General features: G+C 49.7%; 3 protein-coding genes across 4 annotated transcripts; 2 read left to right on the top strand and 1 right to left on the bottom strand.

Annotated features, from left to right (window-relative positions):
• The first annotated feature begins 15 nt into the window (after positions 1 to 15).
• On the top strand, positions 16 to 1,037 carry TMEM88 (transmembrane protein 88). Its single transcript, XM_004433115.3, has 2 exons — positions 16 to 251; positions 384 to 1,037. The coding sequence occupies exons 1-2, from the start codon at positions 39 to 41 to the stop codon at positions 654 to 656; spliced, it is 486 nt and encodes a 161-aa protein (XP_004433172.1). The 5' UTR covers positions 16 to 38; the 3' UTR covers positions 657 to 1,037.
• Positions 1,038 to 1,626: 589 nt separating this feature from the next.
• On the bottom strand, positions 1,627 to 2,624 carry NAA38 (N-alpha-acetyltransferase 38, NatC auxiliary subunit). Its single transcript, XM_004433114.3, has 3 exons — positions 2,330 to 2,624; positions 1,957 to 2,140; positions 1,627 to 1,785 (listed from the first exon to the last, which is right to left on the bottom strand). The coding sequence occupies exons 1-3, from the start codon at positions 2,408 to 2,410 to the stop codon at positions 1,673 to 1,675; spliced, it is 378 nt and encodes a 125-aa protein (XP_004433171.1). The 5' UTR covers positions 2,411 to 2,624; the 3' UTR covers positions 1,627 to 1,672.
• A 27-nt stretch (positions 2,625 to 2,651) lies between these two features.
• On the top strand, positions 2,652 to 7,292 carry CYB5D1 (cytochrome b5 domain containing 1). 2 transcript variants are annotated; one of them, XM_004433113.3, is made up of 4 exons: positions 2,661 to 3,211; positions 3,287 to 3,363; positions 3,491 to 3,709; positions 4,316 to 7,292. In XM_004433113.3, the coding sequence occupies exons 1-4, from the start codon at positions 3,052 to 3,054 to the stop codon at positions 4,544 to 4,546; spliced, it is 687 nt and encodes a 228-aa protein (XP_004433170.1). In that variant the 5' UTR covers positions 2,661 to 3,051; the 3' UTR covers positions 4,547 to 7,292. The 2 variants fall into 2 exon arrangements, with proteins under 2 accessions (XP_014645035.1, XP_004433170.1); XM_014789549.2 differs by having other exon boundaries at positions 2,652 to 3,363.
• Positions 7,293 to 10,681: the final 3,389 nt, after the last annotated feature.

Raw genomic sequence — 10,681 nt, 5'->3', positions numbered from 1 at the left:
GGTCCAGGCAGCCCAGGCGGGCGGGAGCTAGGCGGGCCATGGCGGATGTCCCGGGGGCGATGCGACCAGTTCACGGCGGCGGCAGCCCAGAGCCCCGGGACCCCCTGGACTGCTGGGCCTGCGCTGTGCTGGTCACGGCCCAGAATCTGCTGGTGGCTGCCTTCAATCTTCTCCTGCTGGCGCTGGTGCTGGGGACCATCCTGCTACCCGCTGTCACCATGCTAGGCTTCGGCTTTCTCTGTCACTCCCAGGTGAGCGTGCGCCCCGCGGTGTGCGTGTGAGTGCGCGTGTATGTGGTGAGGGTGGCGGTGGGGTCTGTGGGCCACAACTTCTCCCCACTTGGCCTGTTCGGCTTGGGCCTGACGCCTCTTCTCCTCCCGCAGTTCCTGCGCTCCCAGGCCCCTCCTTGCACCGCGCACCTGCGGGACCCGGGCTTCACGGCCCTGCTGGTCACCGGATTCCTGCTCCTCGTTCCGCTGCTCGTGCTTGCCCTGGCCAGCTACCGCCGCCTCTGCCTGCGCCTCCGCCTGGCCGATTGCCTCGTGCCCTACAGCCGAGCCCTCTATCGGCGCCGGCGCGCCCCGCAGCAGCCGCGGCACACCCGGGCCTCACCAGGGTCTCAGGCCGTTCCCACACCAGGAAAGGTCTGGGTCTGAGGACCCTCAGGTCAAGAACAACCCTGACGACTGCCCTCCCTCCCAGTCGGCAAAAGGACTTGAAGCCCGGGGGTCTCCCGACCTACCCTGCCCCCACTCCTGCCTAAGCTGAGTCCTAGCGTCCCCTTGGGGAGCAGCACCTGTGGACCCAATGCTGGTGAAAACTTGCCACACCCCAGAAAACCCACTTTCCTCTCACTACCCATATCTAAATCCTGAACATCTGGGCTGGACCCTGCACACCCTCTGCCCGTCTTGTGAAAAGGCAACGCAACCTCGTGTTCGCCTTTTCTGGTGCGGTTCCTCTAGTATTTACGGGCTGCAGGGCGAGGTTGGAGGTAAAGGAATGATCACACATCAATAAAGAATTAATGAACTGAACGCGCTCCTGGGATCTTGTGAACACAGGGACGGCACAAATACTATCACTCCTGCCCCTGTGCCCAGGAGCAGGAAACAACATGGAGGGGGCGGGCTCAAGAGCGCAGACGAGAGCATCCTTCAGTCTCCTGGCCTTCCCTTACGCATTAGCCCATTCTTCCTGGCCAGACCCCAGAGCTCTGTCCCTGACCCCAAAGTCACCTCCCCATCAATAGAGTGGAGGGGGCCTGGCCTCTGTCGCTTGCCCTGCTCCCCTTGGGGACCTGAGCCCGTTCTCTGACCCCAGCTTAGAGGAACTCGGTGCTGCCAGGCCGGGGAGGGAAACAATGGGCCTTCCGGAGCAGGATGACACCCCCTCCCGCCACAATTCTGGAGCAGCAGCGTGGGAGGGAAGATGGAGGGGCCCACTCTGGGGCCTGTGGGTCAGAAGCTCAGCCTGTCCCCCATCCCCACCCCCGAAACTGAGGGAGCCTTTGGCACTCCTGGACGTCCAGGTTGAGTGCGCTCGCGACCTCGGATAAACCTCCTTCTCTAGGGGTGGGGTGCGTAATCCCTGCCCCGGCATCCCAGCTACACGCAGACAGGCCACTTCTGTTATAGGTTTAATGAAGTCTGAAAGGCACGCGCGATCGTGGTCAGAGATAAGGAGGCGCCGCCAGGCTCTCTCTCTGCACCTCAATGGAAACGATGTGGTGTCCTGGTACCATGGCCAGGCCCAGCACACGGGGTTCCCCGGCAGAGAAGGAATCTGGAAAGGAGGGTCAGAGCATCAGGGAGGCGGGCGAGCGTTGGTCCCGCCTCCTCTGAGCCACGACTGCTAGCCCCCGAAAACACGGAGTGCAGACAAGCACTGAAGGAGAATTGCCTTGCGTGAGGCTCGCCCGCATTCCAGGCGGGTGCGCAGTCCCCGGGTACTGACCCGACGGCTTGAGGAACTCCTGCGCCGAGCCCAGGATGACATTGCAGTCGCGGTCGGTGCAGAGGAAGCAGCCGACCAGTGTCCGTCCGTCTGTCATGCGAATACGCATAGTCTTGTTGAGCAGCGCCTCCAGCTGCTGTCGGGCGCGCGCAGCCGGCGAGTCCTCGCGCTCCCCGTCTGAGTCCTGCGCGGGGCGGGACACGCGCTGAGACCGCACCGCCCAGGCAGCCGCCCACCCGCGGAACCACAGCTCCCGACAGACCGCGGGGCGCTCACACAAAGCCCAGAGGCTGCCGGGAGCTGCAGTTCCCCCTTCGTCCCCCCATCTTGCTCCCTGACTACCCCTCAATCCCAAAACCTGAGCCCGGCTAACCCCGGCGCTGGAGCTGCTTTGACGCCGGCTGCAACAGCCATTCTCCTCTCGTAGCAGCATGGTTGGTCCAGCTCCGGCCATTTGCCCCGGGGCCTCCTCTCGGCCCTTCAACTTCTGAAAAACCTTTCGGGTCCGGCGATCTGAGATCTCGCGAGCGCTCCCGACCTCTTTTCTTTCGCGAGATCACCTCTTCTTCTAGTCTCCTCGGCAACTGCAGAGATCTCGCGAGCTTCCCCTACTTTTTCAGCAGTGTGGCCCACTGAGGCCTATTACGCCGAATGTCTTAAGATATCGCGAGAAATTTAACCTTTCTGGTTGCTTACGCATCCTTTAGGAAGCTTGGAATTTAGCGAGAATATCTATTTTTATAATCGCACTCCACCTCGCGGAATAGTCTGCCCTAAATACCCCCTGTAGCCCAGGCCACTCTGAATTAAAGCAGAGTGTGTTCGCTTTCCCCTAGAACTCCAGAGAACGCAACTCAATTAACTTGAATGCCGGACGCAGACTACGTTTCCCGTGAGCACGCAAAGCCCACGCTCCTCCTCGCCTACACAGCGTTTATCTCAGCGGACGGTGGCCGGAACAGAACAATGGTTTCCATGTTAGCGGATAAACGCACTAGTCTTAGCTCCTGGACCAGAAGGCGGATGCGGTAATGCCTGCGTGCTGAGGCGCGAGGAAGCAACTAAGGGAGCCCGGTGACCAATAGAGCAAGAGCCATGCCGCGCCGGGGCCTAGTGGCCGGGCCAGACTTTGAGTACTTCCAACGTCGTTATTTCACGCCGGCCGAGGTGGCCCGACACAACCGGCCGGAAGACCTGTGGGTGTCTTACCTGGGATACGTGTATGACCTAACGCCGTTGGCACAGGAGTACAAGGGTAAGGGCCACGCTTTGTGTGTTTGGGTGCCTGGTTTTTGGGTGGCTATCATTGACGGCGGCTGCTCCTTCCCAGGAGACCTGCTGCTGAAACCCATCGTGGAAGTTGCGGGCCAGGACATCAGCCATTGGTTTGATCCAAAGACCAGAGACGTGAGTTCTGTTGAAACCTGGGGTTAGGGAAGGGACACTGGAGAGCGGGGATGGAGAGGAAAAGCAAGGGCTAGCCGGAGACCGAGATAGTGACTGCTCCCTCCCATCCCCAAACCCTGCTTTAAAGATCCGCAAGCACATAGATCCGCTGACCGGTTGCCTGAGATACCGCACCCCCCGGGGCCGCTTTCTGCACGTCCCGCCTCAGCTGCCCCGTTCCGACTGGGCCAATGATTTCGGGAAGCCCTGGTGGCAGGGGTCGCGTTACGAGGTGGGGCGGCTGTCTGCCAAGACCCGGAACATCCGCATCATTAACACGCTCACGTCGCAGGAGCACACACTGGAGGTGAGAACTGGTGCCTGGGGGCAGCTTACTGGGAATCTCAGCAAATCTCGAAGCAGGTCTTCAGGCCATCGGCTCTCCATAACCGTGGGAGCTATATTTTCCTTTCTTTTAGGGGTAACCGAGGAAAGCAGACCACCTGATCCCCAGGGTTGGGAATTTGAGGAGTGGCTGGGTCTCAGGGTACAAGAGACCCCTTCATAAGCCTAGGGCAGCAGTTCATGCATCTTAGTGATGGTGGCCCTTGGAAGCTCTTACATGCTGTGTTTTGGACAGCAATTGCAATTAGACTCTTATTAGTCTACTCTATTGTGGGGATGAGGTGAGGGAGCAGTGACTTTTACTCTTTAGTGGCATCTGTTTGTTAGAAGTGGCTGCCATAAAGACAGGTAGGACTTCGGGGCCATTCATTGCATGCCTGAGCTCCAGTGTCATTTCTGGGACTGTGGAGTGCCTGAAGCTGCTATCTGCCAAGGGAGGCACTTTGATCCCAGCTCTATCATCTTTGGGCTCCTGGCCTTTGCTTGTGTGTGCGTGCGTGCATGTGTGTGTGTGTGTGTAACTGTTCCACCCAGAATTCTGGGGGTGGGGTGCTTTCATGTTCTCCAGGTGGGGACCCTGGAATCAATGTGGGAAATCCTACACCGCTATCTCCCCTATAACACACATGCTGCCAGCTACACATGGAAATATGAAGGCAAGAACCTGAACATGGATTATACCCTGGAAGAGAATGGGATCCGGGATGAGGAGGAAGAATTTGACTATCTCAATATGGACGGTACACTCTACACACCTGCAATACTGCTCTACTTCAATGATGACCTCACAGAGCTATAGGAAAGGAGATGTATGCTCATGTAGACTCAAAACATATTTTGAGTTTGGCTGTTTCTGTGCCCTGTAGGAAAAGAAGTGGGGATGTGGGGGTGCTGGGATCTAGATCTCCATTCCACTCTGGGAACTGGCCTGTGGTTAGGGAAGGGGCACTGGAGAGTGGGGATGGAGAGGAAATGCTCGTCTGAAGTGTAAAGATCCTACTCCCCAGGTCCATTACAACTTACTCTGACAAAGTTAGGGAGAATGCTAGAAGTGACTTAATTTTTAGGAATGATACAAGAAGATGAAGTATCTTGGATTAGGGAGATGCAGAAGAGGACAGTCAGATAGAGCTCAGGCAGAACTTCTTTTTTTTTTTTTTTTTTTTTTAATAATTTTATTTATTTATTTTTTTTCCCCAAAGCCCCAGTAGATAGTTGTATGTCATAGCTGCACATCCTTCTAGTTGCCGTATGTGGGACGCGGCCTCAGCATGGCCGGAGAAGCGGTGTGTTGGTGCGCGCCCGGGATCGAACCCGGGCCACCAGCAGCGGAGCACGAGCACTTAACCGCTAAGCCACAGGGCCGGCCCTCAGGCAGAACTTCTTGATGGTAAGAGAAAGAGAAGTCCTACCCAGGGATGAGGGATGGCAGAACTTTTTTGGCAATGATGGACATGCAATGGCTGCAGGAAGATGGGATTTACAAAGACAGGAATAGGAAATGTCTATCACTGGCTGGACAAAACTGGCTTATGTCCCTTCTGAATAGTATCTGGCAGCTGAAACCCAAGGGGAAGGAAGTGAATGGTTACCAGGTAGTTCAGGCTAGATATTATGCTATGTGCTTTATACACCCTGTTTACTACAACTACCCCACAAGATGGATACCATTACCACTATTTTACAGGTAAGTCTTTTGAAGTTTAGCAAGATTTAATAGCACAGAGGTACACTAGTTACTAACCAGGATGCAAACCCAAGTCTGCCCATTTCCAAAGTCCATGTTCTTTTCAATGTAAAGGGAATATTGCAGTGTCCTAGGCTCACTGCACAATGGGAACCTGTAGGCCTACTGTGTAGTCAGCTCTTTTTTTCCTGCAGTTATTGTCTTTGGAAGGGAGTTGGCAGAGTTCTGCAGTACCAGAGAGGAAGCAGGGAAGGCTAAGTGTTAGCTGAGCAATAGCTGTGAGGCTATTTCCTGGTTAATCCCACAGCAAAATTTTTCTTCTGACTTTTTCGAGGCAAAGAGGTGGGTATACAGTGACTCCAGGAAAAACTAGAGTGGGGAAAAGGCCTTCGGATTGGGACACTTTGGATGAAGGAGCAAAAAGGAGGCAAATCGTACAGTATATTCATGATGGGCCTGTGCCTCTTAGGTAAGGTAAGTAAGGCAGGGTGGACTTTGCTAGATGGTAACTCTACAAGAGGGGGCTTGACAGGGGTAATGTAAAGAGAGGAGCTAAGTCAGTCAGAAAACTCCTGGTGACCAAAAGAGAACCACAATCAGGGGCAGTAGCCAGATTTGGTCCCCTTTAATCTAAGCAGGAGTGGGGAATGCGAATGACAGGTGTATTTCCTGACAGTAGCAGGCAAAAATGAATCAGGGAGAGGTTAGCGCATCATCCTGGCAGGGGGCACCAGGGCCCAGCACAGGGCAAGGTGGCGCCTGTGAGAAACTGGGTGGGCTGCATAGGAGTTTTCTGAGGGGCTGACTATGAAAGGCTTGGACAAAGGTGGAGACATCTGTACTGGCTTCAGCAGTATCTGAACTCACTGTGAGACAGAGGGCTTCCATTCAATCCCATGTACTGCAAGAGTCCATGAATTATCTGAATCATTTTGATGTTTAATCAGCTCTGCAGTTGTTTCATACACATGAAACAACTTGTGTATGAAAGTTGTCTTGTTTGTCAATTAAACCCTAAACTATTTGAGAACCAAAGCTATGCTGTTGCTCTAGCACCAGACTCGGGGCCTGTGCCTATGAGATCTGCCCAAACCCATCCCTCTTGCAGAGGATCCTGCTTCAGTACCTCTTGCCAGCAACACATCCCTCTCTTCACACACCCAGACACTCTCCAAGTAGATTCGATCTCCTAAATGTCTCTGGAATCCATCTTCTTTTCTCCAAGCTGTCATCACCTCTTTTCTAGACTGCTGTGGAAACTTCCTAAGCAGTCCTCCCGTTTCCACTTCTGTCCTCCACACAGAGCAGTCAGAGTGAGCTCTGAAGAACAAACCTAAACATCTAACTTTCCTCCTTCATCTTCTTCAGTGGCTTCCAGTTGCTTTTGGAATAAAGTCCTAAATTCAAAGACTTTGCATAAATCAGCCTCTGCCTACCTTGCATATCTTATCTTGCATGACTCCTCTTGGTTCCCTATGTTCCAGCCACACTGACCGGCTTTCAGTTCGTTTCATTAAACATCTTCTTGCCTCAGAGCTGTCACACAGACTATTCTCTCTGCTTGCAATGCTCTTCCTTCCATTTTCCACCTAGCTGATTCTAAATATTTCTTCCTCAAGGAGGCCTTTTCTGATTTCTCGGTGTAGGTCAAGACTTTCTGTTAAATCGTCTCTTAGCACTACCATGCATATTTCAGAGCACTTATTACAGCTGTAATGTTAAAATTATGGATGTAATTGGCTGGCTGGCTGGCTGCTAGATTGTAAGCTCATGAGGGCAGAGATTGTGTCCATCTTGTTCACTGCTGTATTCCGTGTTGGGCACATAGTTGCTGCTCAATAAATTTTGATTGTATGAACTCAAATGTTAAGTGAATTCATCTGTCTGTAATAACTGGTGGATGGGATGGTGTGTCCTACGAGGCAAGGTGGGACCAAGAAATAGGATGTCTGGATCCTGTGCTGTAATCACAGGTTTCTCTTTCCTTGCTCCCCATAGATGCAAGACCAAAAATTACTCCAGAGAGGTTCCTTCTCTCACCAGGGATTTTTGGGGCAATCTGTCATTTCCCCATATGGCCACCAGGTGGCTGTAATTGCCTAGAGAGTCAGGGAGAGGGGACTGGAGGAGGGAAAACACTTCCAAGTTCTAAAGAGGTTAGGATTAAAGGTGGCCTGTTGAAATTTATAGGTGGGAGGGAAGGATCAGAAAAAAAGGAAAAACCACATGGCCACTATTCTATTAGCATTATATTTATTCCTGTTTTAAATTTTTTCCACAAGCACATGCCAGGAAAGTAGTGTAGTTTGACAAAATTCATGGGATAGGATAAAAAAAAAAAAAAAAAAAAGAAAACGAAAAACAAACTCATGGGATAGGAGAAGTAGGGGGTCTGATTACAGGTGTGGGTGTTAATGAGGTGAAGCACAGAGCTGTGGAAGGAATCAAGACCACACATTTGTAAGATAATGGAGTACGTTCATTTATGAATACTTATTTTCTTTTCTTTTTTTTTGTATAAAGCTTTCCACTAGGCACCACTTTGTTCTCTAAATATCCAAGACTGGATATTTGCATGACGAGTATGTAAATAATGCCTTGGCCTAAAACCTAGAAAGTAAATAGAACATTAGTGTAGAGTCCAAGTCCTCTTGTGATCTCTATAGTTTTGAAGGGAGGTGGGGTGGCAGTTAGAATATTAAAAGGAAAGCTGCCTGTTCTCAGTAAATCACAACAGCTTCAAAGGACTCAAATGGCAAATATTCCCCACAAGCCTCAGTGCCTACATGCACACATCACTGGGGGTAAATGAAGAGGCATATATTTCTTGTAGGAAGCTTGCCTGCTCAATGGGATAAAATATACACACGTGAAAAGGTAAATTAAAAAAGTACATGATAAAGGACAAAACTATGGTATAGAAAAAGTTTCCACCCTCACGGCAAATCACAGGTGGATTCTTAACCTGGACCTCCAGAAATGGTTTCTAAATATTGTGTGGGTGTATGTGCAGAGATGTATTATTTTGGAAAAGGGTTCTACAATTTCCATCAGAGTTTCAAAATGGCCCAACCCCTTGTCCCTGAAATAGCGTGCACGTGCGCACGCGCACACACACATAATAATTTAAAGACCCTCAAAAATAAAATATCAAAGGTGACAATACAATGTGGTCCCAGGATTCCTGGTATCTGTCTCAATGGTCTACTTCAACCTGTGTTACACTTGTGTTCCAATAGCAGCAATTCCTAAAGCTTTAACCCTTGAGGCTAAGTTTATGACTAGTCTGAAACACTTTACTACTGTCCCAAATTCTGATCTGGACGTACCATGGAGCTGAGTGAGGGGATCCATCATTTGGGCTTGGGACCATAATACCCAGTCATGACATCAGGACAAGGTTAATGCACCCAGCTCCCACAGCTGAGCTTAGGTAAACCACATAGATGTGTTGGTATTGGGAGAATAGCCGCTTCATGATGGATCAGCAAGAGCACATGGAGGTTTAGTTGTACAGAAAGCAGACAGATTTGCAAACCTGAATGATCTTGGAAGTCAAAGATTAGGCATTCAAAATACTACATATAAATATGCAGTCCAAGTACTGGGTATTCTAGGCACATGGGAAATACTAAAATAAAGCTGGTGAATGAATAAGTGAAGTAAGACCACTAAAGTGGGGTCAAGGGAAAGAAGGTTGAGATGAGGAACAAGATGGTAGAGAGACTGCTAGAATTAAGTCTCTCTTGTACTGGGAGCAGCACAGCTCCTGCCCTTTGGGAGCTTAATGTTTAGTGGGAACTTGGGCATCCAGCTTTGATCATCTGACTTACTCATCGCTGTATCCCCAACAGCCACATAATGCTGGCACACAGTGGCAATAAATACATTTGTTTCAGGAATGAAAAGTACACGTAACCCCCACTATTTGAAATGTCTGAACTCAGGAGCCAAATGGATTCAGATAATATGGTGGCCCATGTCACTTGCTGACTATCACTATTTTAAGAGAGCTGAAGAGATCTGGATAGTGAATAACATTTCTGCTGATAAATTCTTCCAGTCCTCCTATAGAATAGTATAGGAGGAAAGTAAGTAGTCCAGTATAGTCCAGTAAGAAAGATGAAATATTCCCTTGCCCTTAATGAACAGCCTAGAGAGGTAGATAATACTCCATCATAGTTTATCAGTTGAGAATGTATTTGGCTGCAAGTAACAGGAGGCTGACTGCTGGGGCTTAACTACAAAGGATTAATTTTTTCACATAATAAGAAAGTTTGTGGTGTAGTGACTCCACTATATAGTTCGTTAATGTCTCGGGTAGTTCCTGTTTTGGTCCTCATGTTTATCACCTTTTTGGCTGCTCCACTTTTAGCCTGTATTGTGGGCAGGAAGGAGGAAAAGGCTAAGGAAGAAAGGGCAGTGCCTATATCAAAGCAAAAATTTTCCCAGACGTCCTTAGCAGACCTTTGACTATGTCTCATCAATACGAAATGCATTACACAATGACCCTTGGGTGCAAGGGAATCTGGGACAGTATTTTATATTGACATCCACAACAAAAGCAGGGTCCACTACTATGAAAGGAGAGAATGGATACTGGGTAGGAACTAGTGATATCTTCCACAAGAAGTGTGAAAGTGGTATTCATCCATTCATTAACAAAAAAAGTTATTAAGCACTTTGTGCCATGCACTGTTCCAGGTATGAGGGATATAGCAGTCAATGAGGCAAGGGTCCTGCTTTACTGGGACTCATACTCTGGTGGGATAAACAATAAAAAGTAGTCAAGATAATTTCAGATAGTACTAAAAGCTATATATGTATATATATACATATACATATATAAATACACACACACATATATATACATATACCAAAAGTGCTATGAAGACAGAAACAGAATCACATGAGCGTGATAGCTGAATGATCAGAGGCTTGCCTGAGATGATCACAAAGACTGATCTGGATTACCTATAGATCTGCGTTTACCTGCATTAATCACTTGATTCTCACAACAAACTTAAGTACTGTTTTTATTTCCACTGAAAAAAGGAAACTGAAGCACAGAGAGGTTGAGTAACTTGCCAAAGGTCATACAACTAGTAAGTAGCAGGGGTGGGCTTTGAACCAAGACAGTCATAGGCCACCCACTTAACCAGTGAGTTGTGCCACCTCCCTGCATGACAAACATAGGATGCCGTTCCAGTTACCTATCGCTGCTTAATAAAACCATCCCAAGACTTT

Source organism: Ceratotherium simum, chromosome 16 (assembly GCF_057802395.1).
Source record: "Ceratotherium simum simum isolate JZ-2026a chromosome 16, ASM5780239v1, whole genome shotgun sequence".
In the NCBI taxonomy this organism is placed as follows: domain Eukaryota; kingdom Metazoa; phylum Chordata; class Mammalia; order Perissodactyla; family Rhinocerotidae; genus Ceratotherium; species Ceratotherium simum.
Note: the sequence above shows the minus strand (reverse complement) of the source record. Positions and strands in the feature narration are given on the sequence as shown.

Coding starts and splice junctions, on each gene's coding strand:
- NAA38 (XM_004433114.3), bottom strand. CDS start 2,410: ATGGCCGGAGCTGGACCAACCATGCTGCTACGAGAGGAGAATGGCTGT. Junction 2,141..2,329: donor AAAGCAGCTCCAGCGCCGGG/GTTAGCCGGGCT, acceptor CGCCCCGCGCAG/GACTCAGACGGGGAGCGCGA. Junction 1,786..1,956: donor GGAGTTCCTCAAGCCGTCGG/GTCAGTACCCGG, acceptor CCTCCTTTCCAG/ATTCCTTCTCTGCCGGGGAA.
- CYB5D1 (XM_014789549.2), top strand. CDS start 3,052: ATGCCGCGCCGGGGCCTAGTGGCCGGGCCAGACTTTGAGTACTTCCAA. Junction 3,364..3,490: donor TTGATCCAAAGACCAGAGAC/GTGAGTTCTGTT, acceptor CCTGCTTTAAAG/ATCCGCAAGCACATAGATCC. Junction 3,710..4,315: donor CGCAGGAGCACACACTGGAG/GTGAGAACTGGT, acceptor CATGTTCTCCAG/GTGGGGACCCTGGAATCAAT.
- TMEM88 (XM_004433115.3), top strand. CDS start 39: ATGGCGGATGTCCCGGGGGCGATGCGACCAGTTCACGGCGGCGGCAGC. Junction 252..383: donor GCTTTCTCTGTCACTCCCAG/GTGAGCGTGCGC, acceptor CTCCTCCCGCAG/TTCCTGCGCTCCCAGGCCCC.